The 17,722-nt window shown below is 38.0% G+C and overlaps 1 protein-coding gene across 1 annotated transcript; it reads right to left on the reverse strand.

Annotated features, from left to right (window-relative positions):
• Positions 1 to 608: 608 nt before the first annotated feature.
• On the reverse strand, positions 609 to 7,104 carry LOC137994907 (neuropeptide FF receptor 1-like). The gene is made up of 5 exons (XM_068840483.1): positions 7,063 to 7,104; positions 5,570 to 5,724; positions 4,494 to 4,758; positions 3,118 to 3,375; positions 609 to 1,512 (listed from the first exon to the last, which is right to left on the reverse strand). Exons 2-5 carry the CDS (start codon positions 5,680 to 5,682, stop codon positions 1,231 to 1,233), a joined length of 918 nt encoding a protein of 305 aa, XP_068696584.1. The 5' UTR covers positions 5,683 to 5,724; positions 7,063 to 7,104; the 3' UTR covers positions 609 to 1,230.
• Positions 7,105 to 17,722: the final 10,618 nt, after the last annotated feature.

The following is a 17,722-nucleotide window of genomic DNA, read 5'->3' on the forward strand; positions in this document are numbered from 1 at the left end:
AAAAATAGATTAAGATGGATTACCTTAGTTAGACTGCCTACATGGGGGATTCACTCTCTTAGCTTGATAATCTCTTGTATTGGCTCTTTTCTTTTTCATTTCTTGACTCGGCACGAGCGGGTCGGGTAGAGGACTAGCACTGGACTAGATACCCCCTCGCTTGGTTGCGCTCCACTTCTGAGGATTCGCAGCCATTTACGAGCCTAATGGTGTCGCAGTCAGCTTTTCTATACTTTCGGGTTGTTTGGTTTTGCCTCATGGAACCAGTATTTCATTTTGCATGAGATTTCTTTAGTTTTTTTAAACTACCCTTTTTCATTAAGCATAAAGGTTTTTCACATTTATTATTAATTCCTTTTTTTTTTCTTTTTTGTCTGCACACTGAGTAGTTTTTAAAGAACAAAAATTTTTCATGTTCAAATATATTTTTTATCTCTTCTTCCTGATTAAGTTTCTTGTATTGTATGGGTTTTTTTTTGAAACGAACCTTTTTAATTTCACTCAAAGTTTGTTGCATTTATTAACCCGAACTTAAGGTTGAGAGTTTGCTATGGGAATTTCGCAGAGGGGCTTTAGTGGGTTTTTTTTTTTTACAATAGCCAATCCTAAGAGACCTATGACAGCCCTTTATTACGTCCCATACGTATGTGACGTTTGTGAACCACTTCACGCATGTTCTCATCACAGACCTCAAAATATAGTAGATCTAAAAAATCAGAAAGGTACCGGAGAGGCTTGGTTTAAGCATACGATACAGATGGAAGCTCCGGGTAAAGGGATACTCTTGTGTTCAATCATTGAGTTCACGTCAAGTAAGGGAGCTCACTTGTGCGAGTTCACTTCAACCAGTATCCGTCATTGTCACAAAAGAAACATTGAACTATTAAAGGTGAAGGTAAGGTTAAATAATTAAGGAACAATGGCTCTTCTATCAAATATTTTCCGGCCTCAATCACATGGCTCTCCTTACACTTTTACTTAATATTATGACGGACAGAGGAGCCGAAGCCGTCACATAAACTCTGATACGAATCATTGCCGTCATTAATAAAATTTCTAGTAGGACAGAGGACAAAAAATGTTACAAATAAAAAAAAAAAGAGAAAAAAACATTTTTCACGTTGTAAGGCTCATATTTGTTTAGTAAATTTCTCTGGCCGGTGGCATTTGAACTAAAACAAAGCTATCCTCTGGAACGCTGGACTCTGCTGAAAGTTGTTTCATTGATAATCAGCATCCATGGATACTTCCTTGACTTTGACATGGGCTATTGCATAGCATTCCCTTCATCTTTTCCCTGAATCTTTGATTTATCAAAGCGTAGACAAACGGGTTAACAACTGAATTGAAAGCAATCGTGGTGTGAGCTATGGGAATTGCAACATCGCTGATTGTGTAGACTTCAAAATCTCTCAAAAGGTGAATTACAGCATCTGACATCCAGGAAATTTCAAAGAGTGTTGTTACAGTCAAAACCATCAGGGTCACTCGTTTCCGTACTTTCAACACGGTCTGTGTAACAAAAAAGAAAAACATAGGGCGCTGACCTTTTAAACCTCATTTGAAATTAGTGTCAAGAGTTCATAATTAAACAAAATACTTCAATCGTAGGGGCATTAGGTCATCTTCCAGCCAGGGATGAACTCATTTCCACGGGTAACGAAAATAGATTAGGTGTATGACATCTGAAGACTGACTAGAAACAGTCCTGATAAACAGTATATAAGTCTAAGCACCCAATTTTTAAAACGGCTAGCTTTTAATAACCACGAGTTAGGGTTAGTCTGCTTTCTAAGGTCTGAGGTCTGCGGTCAGACACCCCATTTGACGCAACTGATTCCCTTTTCAAAAAGACACGCACCATGATGGAATTATAACGTTAGATTTTTGTCACGTGATCGTCGGGATCAAAACAAAAGAAAACGTTTGCGCGCGTGAGAATGGATCTTACCTCACATAAAAGATCTTGGACATCTTCTGACAATTACAAGATGCAATAGCAGCATTTGGCAGCAGTCGAAGCACCGATCAAACGTTCGGTTTGAGCTTAGCGATTTAAATCAGGAAGTGGTGATTGTTGGTGAAGACGGATTTTACGTCGTGTAATTGAGATTGAAAGGACGTGACTAGACAGAACTCTCAAGTCTCAAGCGTGATTTCGATGAAATCTTACGCTCTGACGCCAACACGAGAACCTCTCACATTGGCATTCCTCTGGTAGATAACTCTACCTTTTAAGTTTTCAGAAGTGTTCATGAATTCCGAATTCGTTCCTACAATTTCACTGAACTTCGGCCAATGTTCAATTTCGTCATGTGTGACCAATTCAGCCGATATGTTAACTCAGGCTGACCACAATAACATGGGAGCTCTTAGCAAGCAAAAGGAAAAAAGCCAAAATGACGGACTCGACGGAACTTTTTCAGCGATTTGAGAAGTGCAGATTTCACAGATTTTGTTACGCGGAAGCATGCCTCCGGATCCCCTAGAATTTTTTGGCGTCTCCGGCACAAGAAGCACAGGACACATTGGGCTTTGGCGCATCCCCAGAAAGCATCTTACTCTTTGGAATTTTTAAGACTTGGGAACTCTGCTGTGGTGGAATGCTGAAAAGCGACAACAGTTCTCTTTGTTTTCGGCCACAAACATTACCGTCGAGGGGTTTCTCGAAAGTAGAGAATACGCATGGTATCTGACGCTTAAATGTTAAGTCAATAAGTTCCAGATTGTATAGGACACGGTAGGTAGCTTATAAGTGCGAGACGTTTTTGAGCCAAAGATGGAAAACTTAGGTGAACATTTCATATGGAAAGAAAGTAGTTGCCTCAGCTCCCAGATTTGCAAACCAATCGTCTCCAACAGGGAAAAGATGCTTATATAGCAATATATACGTGGTAGTGTTGACCAAGACAAGTTAGAACCGAAAACAGCTGACTGCCGGTCACCCCTCAGGGCTCAAAAACGTCCAAGGCTTATTAAGCTCCCTATCATAATAATGTGGGCCTAGACATTAATGCACAAATGTCGACAAGTTTCGAAGTTATTTTTCTCTGCATCAAAGATTCAGTTGGAAGGTCTTAACAGCCTCACATGCGCTGGTAATAATTTCATTCATACCTGCTGCTGAAATGGTCTCTTCTGTTGATCGTCACGTTTGAACCATAAAGTGTACACAACAAAGGAGTAATAGCCAATCATCAACAGGGATGAAATGCCAACAAAGGCCACGAAAATGAGCCAATAAGCCTTTTGCAATTCTTTATCATTCCAAAAGTGATAACAAGACTTTACAGCGATCCCCCTTCCAAAGCTCTGTATGACGAATGCCCGGGATTTTATCAGAGCTGCAAGGATCCAAGTACCTGGGATAATTACCTATAGGATGGGATGCATGAAACTCTTAAAAGTTTATAAGGAAACTGATTTAAGGAGAGCGAGTCGCAGGAATACGAAATTAAACTGTTAGTCTTCGAAAGGGAAAGGTATTGGCAAGGTAACCAAAGTATTCTTCAAACTTGACGACAGGTTAGTATTTAGTAATTAAAGTCAGCTTTTCCGGCTTAAAAATGCAATGAGAAAGAGATAAATACTGGAACGGAAGTTTAAAGCTTAAGTGAAAGATATATATGAAATACATCATATATTGCACTGCGGGTATGAAATCAAATGAAACCATGTTGTCTCGCAGTGATAAGCGCAAATTTCTATTGCGTCGAGAAGCCTGAAAAATTTGCGGGACTTCAAGGGGATTTGAACCCGCGACCTCGCGATACCGGTGCGATGCTCTAACCAACTGAGCTATGAAGCCACTGACGTTGGGAGCTGGCCACTTCTGAGTTCACAACTTCCCGTGATAAGTAACTCAGAAGTGACCAGCTCCTAACGTCAGTGGCTTCATAGCTCAGTTGGTTAGAGCATCGCACCGGTATCGAGAGGTGGCGGGTTCAAATCCCGTTGAAGTCCTGAAAATTTTTCGGGCTTCTCGACGCAATAGAAATTTGCGCTTATCACTGCGAGACAACATGGTTTCATTTGATTTAAAGCTTAAATTCCATTTCATTTGAGTGACCCAGCGGATGAATTTGCCTGAATAAGTAAACGACTTTGACGTATTTTTATTGTTTGATTCCAATTATAATATACTTCCCGTTTAAAGTCCCCTAAAGGCCTTTTGAAAGCAAGATTAAAAAAAAAGTAAAGAAAATCAATGGTTGAATAATACTTAAGAGGTTTTTGAGAAACAACAGTCCCTTTTGTTGCTCGTTACTGAGTACAGAGTGTTTTATATACTTGCGCGATCGACCTCACTTTTAGCAAAATCAGAAGAAATTGCTCGAATAACAATTGAATTCAGTCTCTGGGAGTAGTCTTAAGACACTAATATGGGTAAGAAGAGAATTAAAAAAAAAAAATGGGCGAGAAAGAAATTTTCCTTGTAAATGATCGTTGGTCTTTTGTATGTACTGTGTATGCTCTGTGGTTAATCATCCCACCTTCAATTTTTGCCAAGTTAGTTTTCGCTGAGTTGAAAGCGGATGAACTACAGCCCAGTAGCGTTCCCTTGCAATGACAATCAGAGTTAATACGGAACTATCAGCTCCAATACCCGCCAACTTCCTCAAGGACAGGCAAATTGCATTCCCAGGCATTGCATCAGGGTTGTTGAGAGAGTGACGGTAGATGGAATAAGCAAAGAGGAAGGTGGGATAAATGATGTCCGCCACAGCGAGGTTGACAAGGAGATAGTTGAAAGAAGTCCTATGACATAAAATAATAATAAAACGAAACTGATTTAATCAATAACTTTGAAAGATATTGAATCAGTAAATTTAATTTAAAGCCTCGACACCCTCTTATATCTTTTGATGTTACGTTTACCCACAAAGGTCTTTGGAATTGTGGTTATTATGTAATAGGTACGCTCCGCCGTGTTGATTCATGGTATTTCTGAAATTGTAGCTTCGCGGAATAGGTAGAAATAGCTATTTTGCCGGCACGGACCAGAGGCCTGGGTCCGCGTGAGAGAAATTATGGGTAGCTTTGTGAGATATGTGTGTTGTTCGTTACGATTTTGAATCAGTCTAGGTCAGCACTTACTCGAGCTCCGTAATTTTATTTTCTTAATTTTGAGTTATTTGTTTTCTAGATATTTTGTTTATTATTTTTTGCGTACCTCAGCTCCCAGAGTTGGTGGCACTGCAGCTGAGTTCAGCAGGTGGGGGTATGCGTTCCCTATTTTCCACTAAGTGGTTTTGGGTTTTCGTATCCGGCGGTGCCGTATTTAGGACTTTTGCGTAGTTTAATCTTTTTCCGACGGCGAGTATTACATTTAAGCGTATACTGATACGTTGATGGTGGTTTTGCAATAAACTGGCTTTGAGGTCCCCTGTATCTACATCGTTGTGTGTGTGTTTCTCTGGGTAGTGTAGCCAAAATTAGATAATTACAATCGCTAACTTCGACCCTCAAACTCTACACTCTCCTTCCCTTCGACAATTTCACTGTTTATTTTGCCCTTGGGTGGGGAATTGAATCAAAGTATTTTAATGGACTGATGCTAAGTGTGTACCTCATATCACGATTTTTGATTATGACGAAACATACGAGTGAGTTTCCAGCGATGCTTGTAATGGCTAGTAAACACTCGACTGTTGCTAAGGTGATATCAATCGAATCAAACATTATGACTGGGATTTTTGACGCAATCTGCAGTTTCACAGTCACCTACAAAGGAAAAGAAGCATTCACTTTGTTAATTTGTCTGTTCATTTATTTTTAAAGGTATCTTGGTAATGCATGTACAACATATGTAAACGAATTAACAAATAATAATTGAATATTAAATTAATAAATAAATGAACGAAAGAACGACTAGTACTTATTGAATTTATAAAAAAATCAAATAAATAAAAGACAACTTTCTAAGCTAGGATCAGCGTAATAAAACAGATGCACTGGATACCGGTGAAGGATGTCATCAGCGAGATAAATAATGTAAAAAGCCAAAAAGGGCTACGCTGATATAAAGGTGAAGAAATATATTATACAAAGTCAAAATTTCGAAATTAGGCACCGCCGTTCTTCTTCAGAGTTTTACAAAGTAATGACTATGGTTTACGTGGACGTTACAGTGTGAATAGTGATATGGTGTGTAATATATATGATACAATACCTAAGATAAAGAATTTAATTAACGGAGTTAACGGATGCAGTACAATCTGAATTTACAGCGGTGTCCTTAAATTCATCGTAAAATTTAAGCGCCTTTCAATTACCATAATTTTTCTTAAAGCTTCTTGAGAACATCTGTCGGTATCATTTCCTTAACTGCTTCTATGCCAGGAAATATTAAATATCATAGACAGTCATGCATTCATTCATGCAATATTTTCTATTAATGGTGCATCAACGCGCGAGTGTGGGAGGCGCGGTGGAATCATGGTTAGTGTGCTCGACTCAGAATCGAGTGGTCCGGGTTCGGGTCCTGGGCGGGGAAATTGTGTTGTGTTCTTGGGCAAGAACCCAGGAAACCGGGATAAGCTCCGGCTCTGATGGACCACTTGGTTCGTAAACAGACTTTACTTTTTTTTTAAAACTTGCTGGACCCGTAACTTTACTTGATAGTGCACCTGGCATTACTAAGCTGTCATCCCTCTTGCTCAAGTATGGCCTATGAAAACAGGCGTTACGGTAGCAATGAAGCATATTTCATCTTTCACTGGACTAAAGAAGCTCACCTGAAAGGGAACGGAAACCTGTCCAAAACTTGCCTGCCCCTAGTATTCATTTCGATACAACAAAAGCGAAGGACATTTTTCCGAGAATCCACTTTGTCCTACCAACTTCTTTCGTCATGATGCACCAGGATACATAACTTACTATGAAACAAGAACCCATGAGATCCGTTTCTTATCCTTGAAGGAAGGTAAGTAAACCTTCGACAGTTGGAGCAAACAGCATGTGCACAGGTTTAATTTTTGAAGGAAACCGGTTAACAGTACCGCCTACCGTCGAGCAAGGTACGAGATAAGCATTACGGCAACATTTAACGTACGTACGTACCAAATGTTTAATCCTTGTGAAGCCAAAAATAAACTGAGGCGACTGAAAATAAAATGAAACCGTGCTTGAAAACTGTTAAATAAGGCAGTTACTTCTCGGAAAAGTCCTGTCTTTAAATGACTTGTTATGGCATATTCGTGATCAACATATAGAAACCTCCTGCAAGTAGCTGCCTTGAGCCTTAATTACCTGGCAAGAGGAGAAACAATAACACCGTGTCCGTCATTTTCAATCAAATCAAACGTCTACATAGTACATCTGCATCTACATCTCCATAACTGACTGTTTGAGTTGAAAAAATAAGTTTAGTTGTCAAAGCCCTGTCATTGGAAGCTATGTGTACTTAAATATTTACTTAGGCCTCAATCCGTATTGGCGCTCTCTTCTCTCTTCTCTTAAAGCTAATTGTAACCTGTGGTTTTCGAATTAAGTTAAGGTTAAATTGTCAAGGCAAGCCACAGATCTAGACACAACGAAATTTACAGGGATCGGGAATAATAAAGTGCATAACAACCAAAAGGAAGAAAGGTAGCCGAAAAGTTTGAAATTAGCTCCAAATTAAAGCGAGGTACTTTTTCTTACTATTTGTCAGAGATGATGAAGCATCTGCGTGTCATCCAACTGAGAAGCTTCAATTACGTATACGGAGCATCATTCAGATTACAGGTGTTCATGTGAAATAATTGGGTGATTTGTATGTATGGTTGAGCTGCGAAAAAGAGAATATTATCATAAGTTTTGCCTTGTGCTTGATTAGATGGTGGTTTATGATTTATCTTAATATTCAAAGGATACTAGTTACACTGATGTTTAATAGACAATAATAAATAAAAGAGCTTATATAAATTTAAAGATGCAAGAGGCATTTAGTTTTTTTTTTTTTGCTCCTTTACCTGCAAGTTCGTTGGTGGGCTTTATTTTATCAAAAAACGGAGCGAGATTTTAATGATATTTTCTGCGTCTGTTAATTAAATTTTTCTAGTATAAAGATGGGCGTATGAAGCAAAATGCGTCTGGCCAAACTATCCAGTTTGGAACGTCTTCGGCAATGCACTAACATAAAAAGACATGTTTGGCGACACGCATTATGCGTCTTTTCCTCCTGTTTATACCAGGAGACAGTTAACAGTCGCAAAAGAAAGAGTTTGCTAAGTTCGTCCTAAACGAATTTTGAGTCTCTGGGATAAAATGGCCAATAACGATAAAAAAAAATAAGGATAAACTAAACAATGCATGGGATCTTTTAGAGGGGACAATTAATCTCCATTGGTGTTCGTGATGACGCTCATCCCACTGTTATTAGTGCTGAGAGAGGTAAAAGCCAGGGTATGAAAGGGAGAAGAAAGAGTAAGTCACCTCTTGTACATAGATGACCTCAAATTGTACGGGAAAGATGAAAATATACTGAGACACTCGTTAATACAGTCTAAAGCCCTGGCCAAACTATCGAACAAAGTTGGATCCACATGCAACATTGTTGGATGTAAATGTTGACGTAGTGGCAAAACACTATCCAACATTGCTCGACGAATTCAAGTTTAAGTTGGCGCAAAATTTGAAAATGCGGCGAAGCGTTATGCTACGGAAGTTGTTTTAGGACGGAAAGGACGTATTCAAACGAGGAAAAACCAAAGAATGATTAAGAGAACGTGTAGAAAAGGGTATATTCTTTGCAAGATACATTCGCGCTTAGGGGATGATGATTATGAGCTCGGATCAATTTGCAGGAATTTTAAACGCTATTGAACCAGACATCTCCAAACAGCGATAATGATTAGGTAGGCTAAAAGTGTCCCACAAACATGGCCTTGCTTCCTATTCGCTGATCAAGGTCTCTGGCTGTTCATCAACATTCACGATGTCCCCTTGCTCCTTGTCCGCCATCTCTGTTGCAAATGATGCAAGAAGCCTTGGCTTAAAAATAAGATAGCGATTCGTGCTTGGCTAGCAATACGAACGTGACTCGATTCAGGACACACTTTGTTGAAGAGCGGCAAAACACTCCAACATTGCTGTGTTAAACAGAATTGTTGGTTGTAATGTTTGATCAAAAGCAAACTCTATCCAACATTTGATCGAGCAAAAAATGTTGGACGAACATCTTCCAACATGGGCGGCCAAACTGTCGAACAATGTTGGATCGAGCAAAGTTGGAGCCTTCAATCCAACTTTGTTCGATAGTTTGGCCAGGGCTTAACTCTTTAGTAAAGATATTGGTATGAAATTTGATATAATAAAGGTAAGCGAGGAATCTTAATAATGAAGAGAGGGAAATACATTAGAACTGAAGGAATAAGGCTAACATGGTATGAGGAAATCAAGGAAATTGGTACAAATGAAGGATATAGTATCTTTGTATGTACGTGAGGCAGACGGAATAAAAGACGGCAAGATGAAAGAACTGGTAAGTAGAGTAGAAAATACATAGGAGATTTAAAAGGGTACTGAAGTTGTAAATACGGGAATCGCTATTAACTCAAGAGCAGTGAGTATAATAAAGTGTGGAGCAGTTTTATTCAAATGGACTAAGGATGACCTTAGGATCTTGGATCGAAAGACTAGGAAGCTGTTAACGATTTACAGGGTATTTCATCCCCAAGGTGATGTGGATAGAGTACACGTGAAGAGAAGTAAAGGAGGAAGGGTGCTGATTGGGGGAGGATTGTGTTAATATGGAAATTGCTAATCTTAAAGTCCTTATGACGCTTATTTTTTTCTTATTTTTTAACTTTTCGTTTAAATGGCTATAGTGTCTGGAGTATAGTATTGAAAAAAAAAAACCTTCTTAGTCTATCCACGCGTTTTAGCGGGGCTTTGATTTTTGGCGAGCCAGTTGGGTCCTGTTAACTTACATCGTCAAAGAAGCCAAGAATGTAATTCCATTTTGAATGGTTAGAACAGTCACAGCATGCGCAAGGTAACTTTCGCCCGACATTTCTTTTAAGACTTAACAAAAAGCTCTAGATTTTTAACAACACTTTTGCACATTTCTCTCTGTAGAGATGCGAACAAGTTATTTCTTTAACGTCATTGATTACCAGGGCCTGGCTCGGCCAAAAGTGTGTACCAAATCTCAATAAAATCTATGTAAATTGAAGGAAAAATTTACAGAGATTTTATGCGATAAGTACAAAATGTCTGTAAAATATATTTACTTTCCCTGTAAAATTTACACGAGAAAAAATCTCTGTAAATCCATCCATATAAAATGTCAGTGTTATCTCTGTAAAAAGTGAGTGAGAAGAATGCATGAAATGTCTATAAAATGTCTACAAAAACCCTCAAAAAACTGGAGGGGAAAAGTATGTGAAATGTTTTTAAAATGTTGGTGTTTTAGTGCACAAAATCTCACCAAAATGTTCACAATATCTCTGTAAATTAAGTATTTAAAACCTGACACAAGGCAGGAAATGTCAATAAAATGTCTGTAAAACTGGAGGGGTAAAGTATGTGAAACGTTTTTAAAATGTTGGTGTTTTAGTGCACAAAATCTCCAGCAAAATGTTTATATCTCTGTAACTAATAGCATTTAAAACCTAACGTAAGCCAGGAAATGTTAATAAAAAGTGAAATGGATGAAAGGTTAGTCGATTTTACGTAGAAAAAAGAACAAGTTCTAGAGTTTGTGAATGCATAAATTTTTATTTCAAATCTAAAAATAATCATTTCTTTATATTACTTTCAATAGAATCTAAGTGTACAATAAAATTCTTGCAATAAGTTCAATAAAATAATTCAATTAATACCATGAGTTACCATGGCAACTCTTTTTACCGTACCAAAATGGTGTCCACTTTCGAAAAAACTCACGTCCTATGATTGCGATTTGTCAACCATGATTTATAGCTGATGAAATGGTACAATGTATACTCGTGAAACTTGGGAATAATTCCACTTGTGTTTTGTCCAAAATCAAATAATTTTTCTTGCCTTAAGGCTTATGAAATTATTTGATTTTGGACAAAGCGTGTGTGAAATTATTCCCTAAATTCACTCATCACTATTTGATAACCCATACAAATTCATCAAAATAAGGAATAAAATATATGCAAGGGATTTCATTATTATTAATAAGTATAACACCTGGCTTATATTACCCCAATTACAAATATAGTTGTTAGAAATGGGCGCGGCTTATCTGCGGGAAGATCGGAAAAAGGCTGCCTCTGGTGGCCAGTTTTCCACTCTTTGCATCCAATTTTATGCCTAGTTGCATGTACTAAGCTACAAACGTTCCACTCATATTCTTGTTGTAATGCAAAAAAATCTATGGCAAAACTGTGTTTAAGAAATTCCTGTCAACAAATACCAGAAAAAATCAATCATACGTCCAAGTTGGTAAAAACAATGTTCATTACATTAAAGTGCTAAAATTACATTAAAGTATTTTCCGTTTCAATATTAGTGAATAGTGAGTTAACGTTTGATGAACAGTGGATGAAATTGACTTCTAAAGACTAGACTTTGATTTGTTTTGTTTTCTGTCAAAAAACTTTTTTCCATAAATTTGCTGGTAAGGTCAGGGTGCAGCTTACCTCCGGGTTTTCAGTTCACCTGCCAGTTCAGTTGGGTAATACTACCATACTAAAACAAATTAACCTCATGGATTACCTGCATGGGTACACCTACTATTCAGATACATCAAACTGTATGAGGTGTGCCACCCGCCAGTTCCGATGAAAAATACTACAAATTAGTATACTATGACAAATTAACTGCATGGTTAGACCGAATTTACAAGTTACATTGAACTGTATGAGGTGTGCCACCTGCCAGTTCAGATGAAAAATACTACAAATTAGTATCCTATGACAAATTAACTGCATAGTTAGACCGAATTACAAGTTACATCGGACTGTATGAGGTGCGCCACCAGCCAGTTCCGATGAAAAATACTACAAATTAGTATACTATGATAAATTAACTGCATGGTTAGACCGAATTTGCAAGTTACATCGAACTGTATGAGGTGCGCCACCCGCCAGTTCCGATGAAAAATACTACAAATTAGTATACTATGACAAATTAACTGCATGGTTAGCCCGAATTTACAAGTTGAATCGAACTCTATGAGGTGCGCCACACGCCAGTTCCGATGAAAAATACTACAAATTAGTATACTATGACAAATTAACTGCATGGTTAGACCGAATTTACAAGTTACATCGAACTGTATGAGGTGCGCCCCCCAACAGTTCCGATGAAAAATAGTACAAATTAGCATACTATGACAAATTTAACTGCATGGTTAAGGTCCGAATTTACAAGTTACATGGAACTGTAGTGAGGGTGTGCCATCTGCCAGTTTCAGAGATGGAAAAATACTACAAATTAGTATACCTATGACAAATTAACTGCATGGTTTAGACCGAGGATTTACAAAGTGTACATTGAACTGTATGAGGTGTGCCACTGCCAGTGTCAGAAATTGCAAAAATACTACAAATTAGTATCCTATGACAAATTAACTGCATAGTTAGTACCACGAAAATTTACACAGTTACCATCGAACTGTATGAGGTGCGCCACCAGCCAGTTCCGATGAAAATCTACAAATTAGTATACTATGATAATTAACTGCCATGGTTAGACCGAATTTGCAAGTTACAATCGATCTGTATGAGGTGCGCACACCCCCGCAGGTTTCCGATGAAAAATACTACAAATTAGTATACTTATGAACAAATTACCTGCATGGTTTAGACCGAATTTACAAGTTACATCGAACTGTATGAGGTGCGCCCCCCGACAGTTCCGAGTGAAAAATAGTACTAAATTAGCATAACTATGACAAATAAACTGCATGGTTAGACCGAATTTACAAGTTACATAGACTGTATGGATGGTTTGTGCCACCTGCCAGTTTCCGATGAAAATACTACAAAATTAGTATACTATGACAATGAACTGTAATGGTTAGACCGAATTTACAAGTTACATGGAACTGTATGAGGTGTGCCACCCGCCAGTTCACGACCTGAAAAATACTACAAATTAGTAATACTATGACAAATTCAACTGCATGGTTTAGCCCGAAGTTTTACAAGTTACATCGAACTGTATGAGGTGTGCCACTGCCAGTTCAGCTGAAATATACTACAAAATTAGTATCCTATGACAAATGTAACTGCATAGTTTTAAAAACCGCAATTTACCAAGTTACAATCGAACTGTATGAGGTGGTGCCCACGGGCGCCAGTTCAGATGAAAAATACTACAAATTAGTATGCTATGACTATTATCTTAAAATAATCGTTGCCACATGCAGATTGTGTTTATTAGAAAGATATCACTTGGTGTTTGATAGTATTTGCCACTGTAACGATGACTGACAATTTCCTCAGACCCAGGAGGGACAGTGAAACCTTTCTTGATTTTTTTGTTCAAGAAAACTTACAGTATATGAACAGAGAAGTCACTGATTTGTTGCAGTGAATATTTCGCCCTTGTATTCACCCAGTTCAATGTCAGAGCATTCGACTCTTTCCATAATTACCTGATGTCTGGACAACAAATTTACTTGACCCAGCTAAAACAGTTTGACCTAATTAATGTTCACAAGGTAATATCCAAAATGGCAATGAACCCTCTTACCCTCGTCCCCAAGTTGTGACCACACAAGACAGCATTTATTATTTACAATTGCATGCACAATTTGCAATCAGCACATATCTGGTTTTTCTTGCACTCTCAGGAAATGGTCCCTCAATTAAATTTCAATGCTCAATTTCCTTCAGCACTGCATCTTTGTGGTTGGAAGTACATGAAGGCCCTGGCCAAGAGTCCACAACCAGTCAAATCAATCAGTTATATAATTTTCTAACAAAAATATGTCATTTTCCAAGAATGTTGTAAATTACGTTGCCATATTCCATAAGCAATGTTCCTGTGTAGGTGAACTGAATAATAAAGCTAAGAGCTAAAGGAATTATGGTGCAAGACACATGTATCTGGTACCATGACGAGCTTAGCCCGACAAAAAATTTAATTAAGACGAAAATTAAATGGCAAAATGAGCTTACGGTGATTTGACATCACCCTTAGCTAATCATTAAGTGTAACTCAAGAACTCATTTCGCAAGTTTAGGTGTCGCAGATATCGCATCAAAGTCCGCTTGCTGACGATATTTCAGCTACTTTTTTTTACACCACCTTTTAAAGTCACAACGGAGAAGCATAAATCCTAGAAAACGTCATTCAGGAACGTTTTTCCAGAGACTTTGCCCCGTGTAGCTGCGTGTGGGGTGCAGCAATTTCCTCCAGGCGAGGATTTTTGAGTGTTCAGTTATTCTCATTTACGTATGCGTTGTATGCACACAATTGGTTCTGCCTTCAGATACGCAACAGTCCAAAACTGGACTGACTACCAATAGAGACAGCACTTATAGGTAACAAATAATCGTTTTTACAACATTGGTTCTGCTTTCAGATAACAACAGTCCAAACGGGACTAACTACCCGAGAGAGACAGAAACTCGTTACAGGCAGCCAATAATAATTATTACAAAATTGCTTCTGCCTTCAGATAACAACCGTCCAAAACTGTACTGACTACCCAAGCATACAGAACATCTCTATTAACAACAAAGAATTATTATTACAACATTGGTTCTGCCTTCAGATTACAACATCCCAACACCGGACTGACAACCCAAGAGAGACAGAACCTCGTTAGCGCAAAATAATAATTATTACAAAATTGCTTCTGCCTTCAGATAACAACAGTCCCAAACTGGACTGACTACCCAAGAGAGACAGAACTCAGTAAGCACAAAATAATTATTATTACAACATTGGTTCTGCCTTCAGGATAACAACAGTCCAAAACTAGGACTGACTACCCAAGAGAGACAGAACTCAAGTTACGTACAAATAATAGTTTTTACAAAATATGGTTCTGCCTTCAGATAACAACAGTCTCAAAACGTGTGACTGACTACGCAAGAGAGAACAGAACTCATTAATACAAAATAATAATTATTACCAAAATGGGTTTCTGCCTTCAGATAACAACAGTCCAAACTGGACTGAACTACCCAAAGAGAGACAAGAACTCATTGTACAATTATAATGATTATTATTACAAAATTGGCTTCTTGCCTTCAGATAACAACAGTAAAAAATGGACCTGACTAACCCGAGAGAGAACCGAACTTCGGTTAGGGTAAAAATAATAATTTATTACCAAAATTTGCTTCTGCCTTCAGATAACAACAATTCCCAACTGGACTGACCTACCCCAAGAGAGACAGAACTCACTAGCACAAAATATTATTAGCTTACAACATTGGATTCTGGCCGTTCAGAGTAACACAGTCCCAAACTTGGACTGACTACCCAAGGAGAGAACAGAACTCGTTAGCGCCTTAATAATTAATTACCAAAATTGCTATCTGAGCCTTCAGAATAACAAACAGTCCAAACTGGAGCCTGGACTACCCAAAGAGAGAACAGAACTCATTAGTACATTTAAGTGATTATTATTACAAAATTGCTTCTAGCCTTCAGATAGACAACAGTAAAAATGGACATGACTACCCGAGAGAGACAAGAACGTCGTTACGGGTACAGATTAAAAATGATTAACAAATAGACTGGTTAATAGTGCCTTTTGATAACAAAAAGTCAAAAAGCAGACTATCGACATCACAAGAATTATTTAAAAGTGCCAATTTGGTGTTTTGCAATAATAAATTTACATAATTATACATACTTTTTAAAGATAATACATTGAAACTCATCAATGTACTTCAGGTCCTGGTATCTCACGCTACAATAGCAGCCTAAGGCTGGTATTCTGTCTATTACATATATGTAAGTCTGTTTTTCAGTCTGAGACCTCTACTTAAAAAAAACAACAAACAGCACTTCCTATGTCTGAATTATCTCATTAGGGCTAGCTCCGGGTGCATTGAGGATACACAAGCAACCCCCACTTGACAAAGTATGTACTATGAGGTGTTGCAAGTAACAAAAGGATCAGAAAATCGTCTGGCATTACACAGATTAAACTCCCACGAGTCAGTCGGTTTAGTAAAAATTTACAAACTCCAACAAAACAAATGACAAATTATCCTAATGATCTTTTGCTTATTAGCTTGGCTCCACATAACAAGCTAAATTATGCTTCACAAATTATTAGTATTATTCATTCTCATTATCATTATTAGGATAGTGTTGGTCAACTTTGTTTTCCATGCTTGACTGGTTATTTCAATATCCAACAAGCCTGAACGCAATAATATTCTTTTTGTATTGAAAATGTCCCAAATTAGAGCGCAATCTACCTGACTTCATTGTGTAACTGTATATTTTCAGCTGACATGTACCCTTTTCATCATTTTGTGAGAGCATGGAATATTAGCTCATATACCAGGATGGCAGGGCCAATGTAAAACCTTCTCAATTGGTATGACACACTGATAAAATTTTAATATTTATTTATGTTTATAGACATCACAAAATTCTACCACACAGTCTCACGTTGAAAGAGAGCACAAAACAATTTATCTCATTGGTCTCTGTGCCATGTACATGTATGTAATGTTTCCCATGGTACTTTTAAAAAATATAAGTTTCCTTAACAGTTACCTACCTTTTAGAAAAGTCCCATTCAAGACAACCTCCACCAGCCCCTTTTTAGGCTGCCAAAGACCTAATAACATTGCCCTGAAAACAACATATGGACCTCTACATGTACAAACCCTACAAGGTCAGCTTCATGGACTGACATAATGGTTATGGTTGGTCCCCTGGCTTACCAAACTTATAGGGGAACCGGTGACAACATCCCAAAGTGGGTCCACCGTACCAAACTGACCATTTTGTACATGTAATAAAATCAATAATAATTATTTATTGTTGAATTTTTCATACCTTTTTATTGATAATGTCTGAATTAGTGTATTTGAAGCGTACAACTCAAAAACAAATTTTGTATTTCAACTCATAAATTTTGCTCTTTTTTTGAGGGTGCCTTGGCATAACGCACTCAGAAGCACTAGCGTGTGAGATTTCCCATATGAATTAAACAGTGGAGCAATCAACCCAAAATTTGTCGCTTAAAACAAAGTTTTTTGAGATATCAAAATTCCTCAAGATGGCTTTTTGTGTATTGTTATGAATAGGCCATTTCTGAGTTTCCTGTCTGCTCCCTTCTTCAAAGTGAGTCTAAGTGCGAAGTACTTTGTGATGGGATTTAGGTTCGGTCTACTTTACATATGAAGGAAAACTAATTTTCAGGAGAAAAACTTCCGCACTTAGACCTCGCTTTGAAGAGGAGGCAGACATGAACTCAGATATGGCTTGATGAATTAACACCCACTCCGCTACCCTCCAGAGAGTGACAACTGTTGATAGATTTTACTCTGTCGAATTCCAGACGATTTTACTCGTCAATGAGGGCCTCTGCAGGAGGAATGGGTTAAGTACTCATCAAATAAAACTTGAGGTTTTTGGTGGGAGAAATTGGCAATATTAACTGCATCACAATAGGATTGGGTAAAATTCTAGATGGCCTAGCTCTAACTACAGAACAGGACATTTACAGGGTTCTCCCTAGTTTTCACGCGCAACAGGTATGGCACCTTTTCACACGGTAACGCAATGGTTAATGGTTGGAGGTTCTGCAAAGGATAAGCGACGTTCTGAGTGTTTGCAG

The sequence above is a fragment of the Montipora foliosa genome, chromosome 3 (assembly GCF_036669935.1).
Source record: "Montipora foliosa isolate CH-2021 chromosome 3, ASM3666993v2, whole genome shotgun sequence".
NCBI lineage: Eukaryota > Metazoa > Cnidaria > Anthozoa > Scleractinia > Acroporidae > Montipora > Montipora foliosa.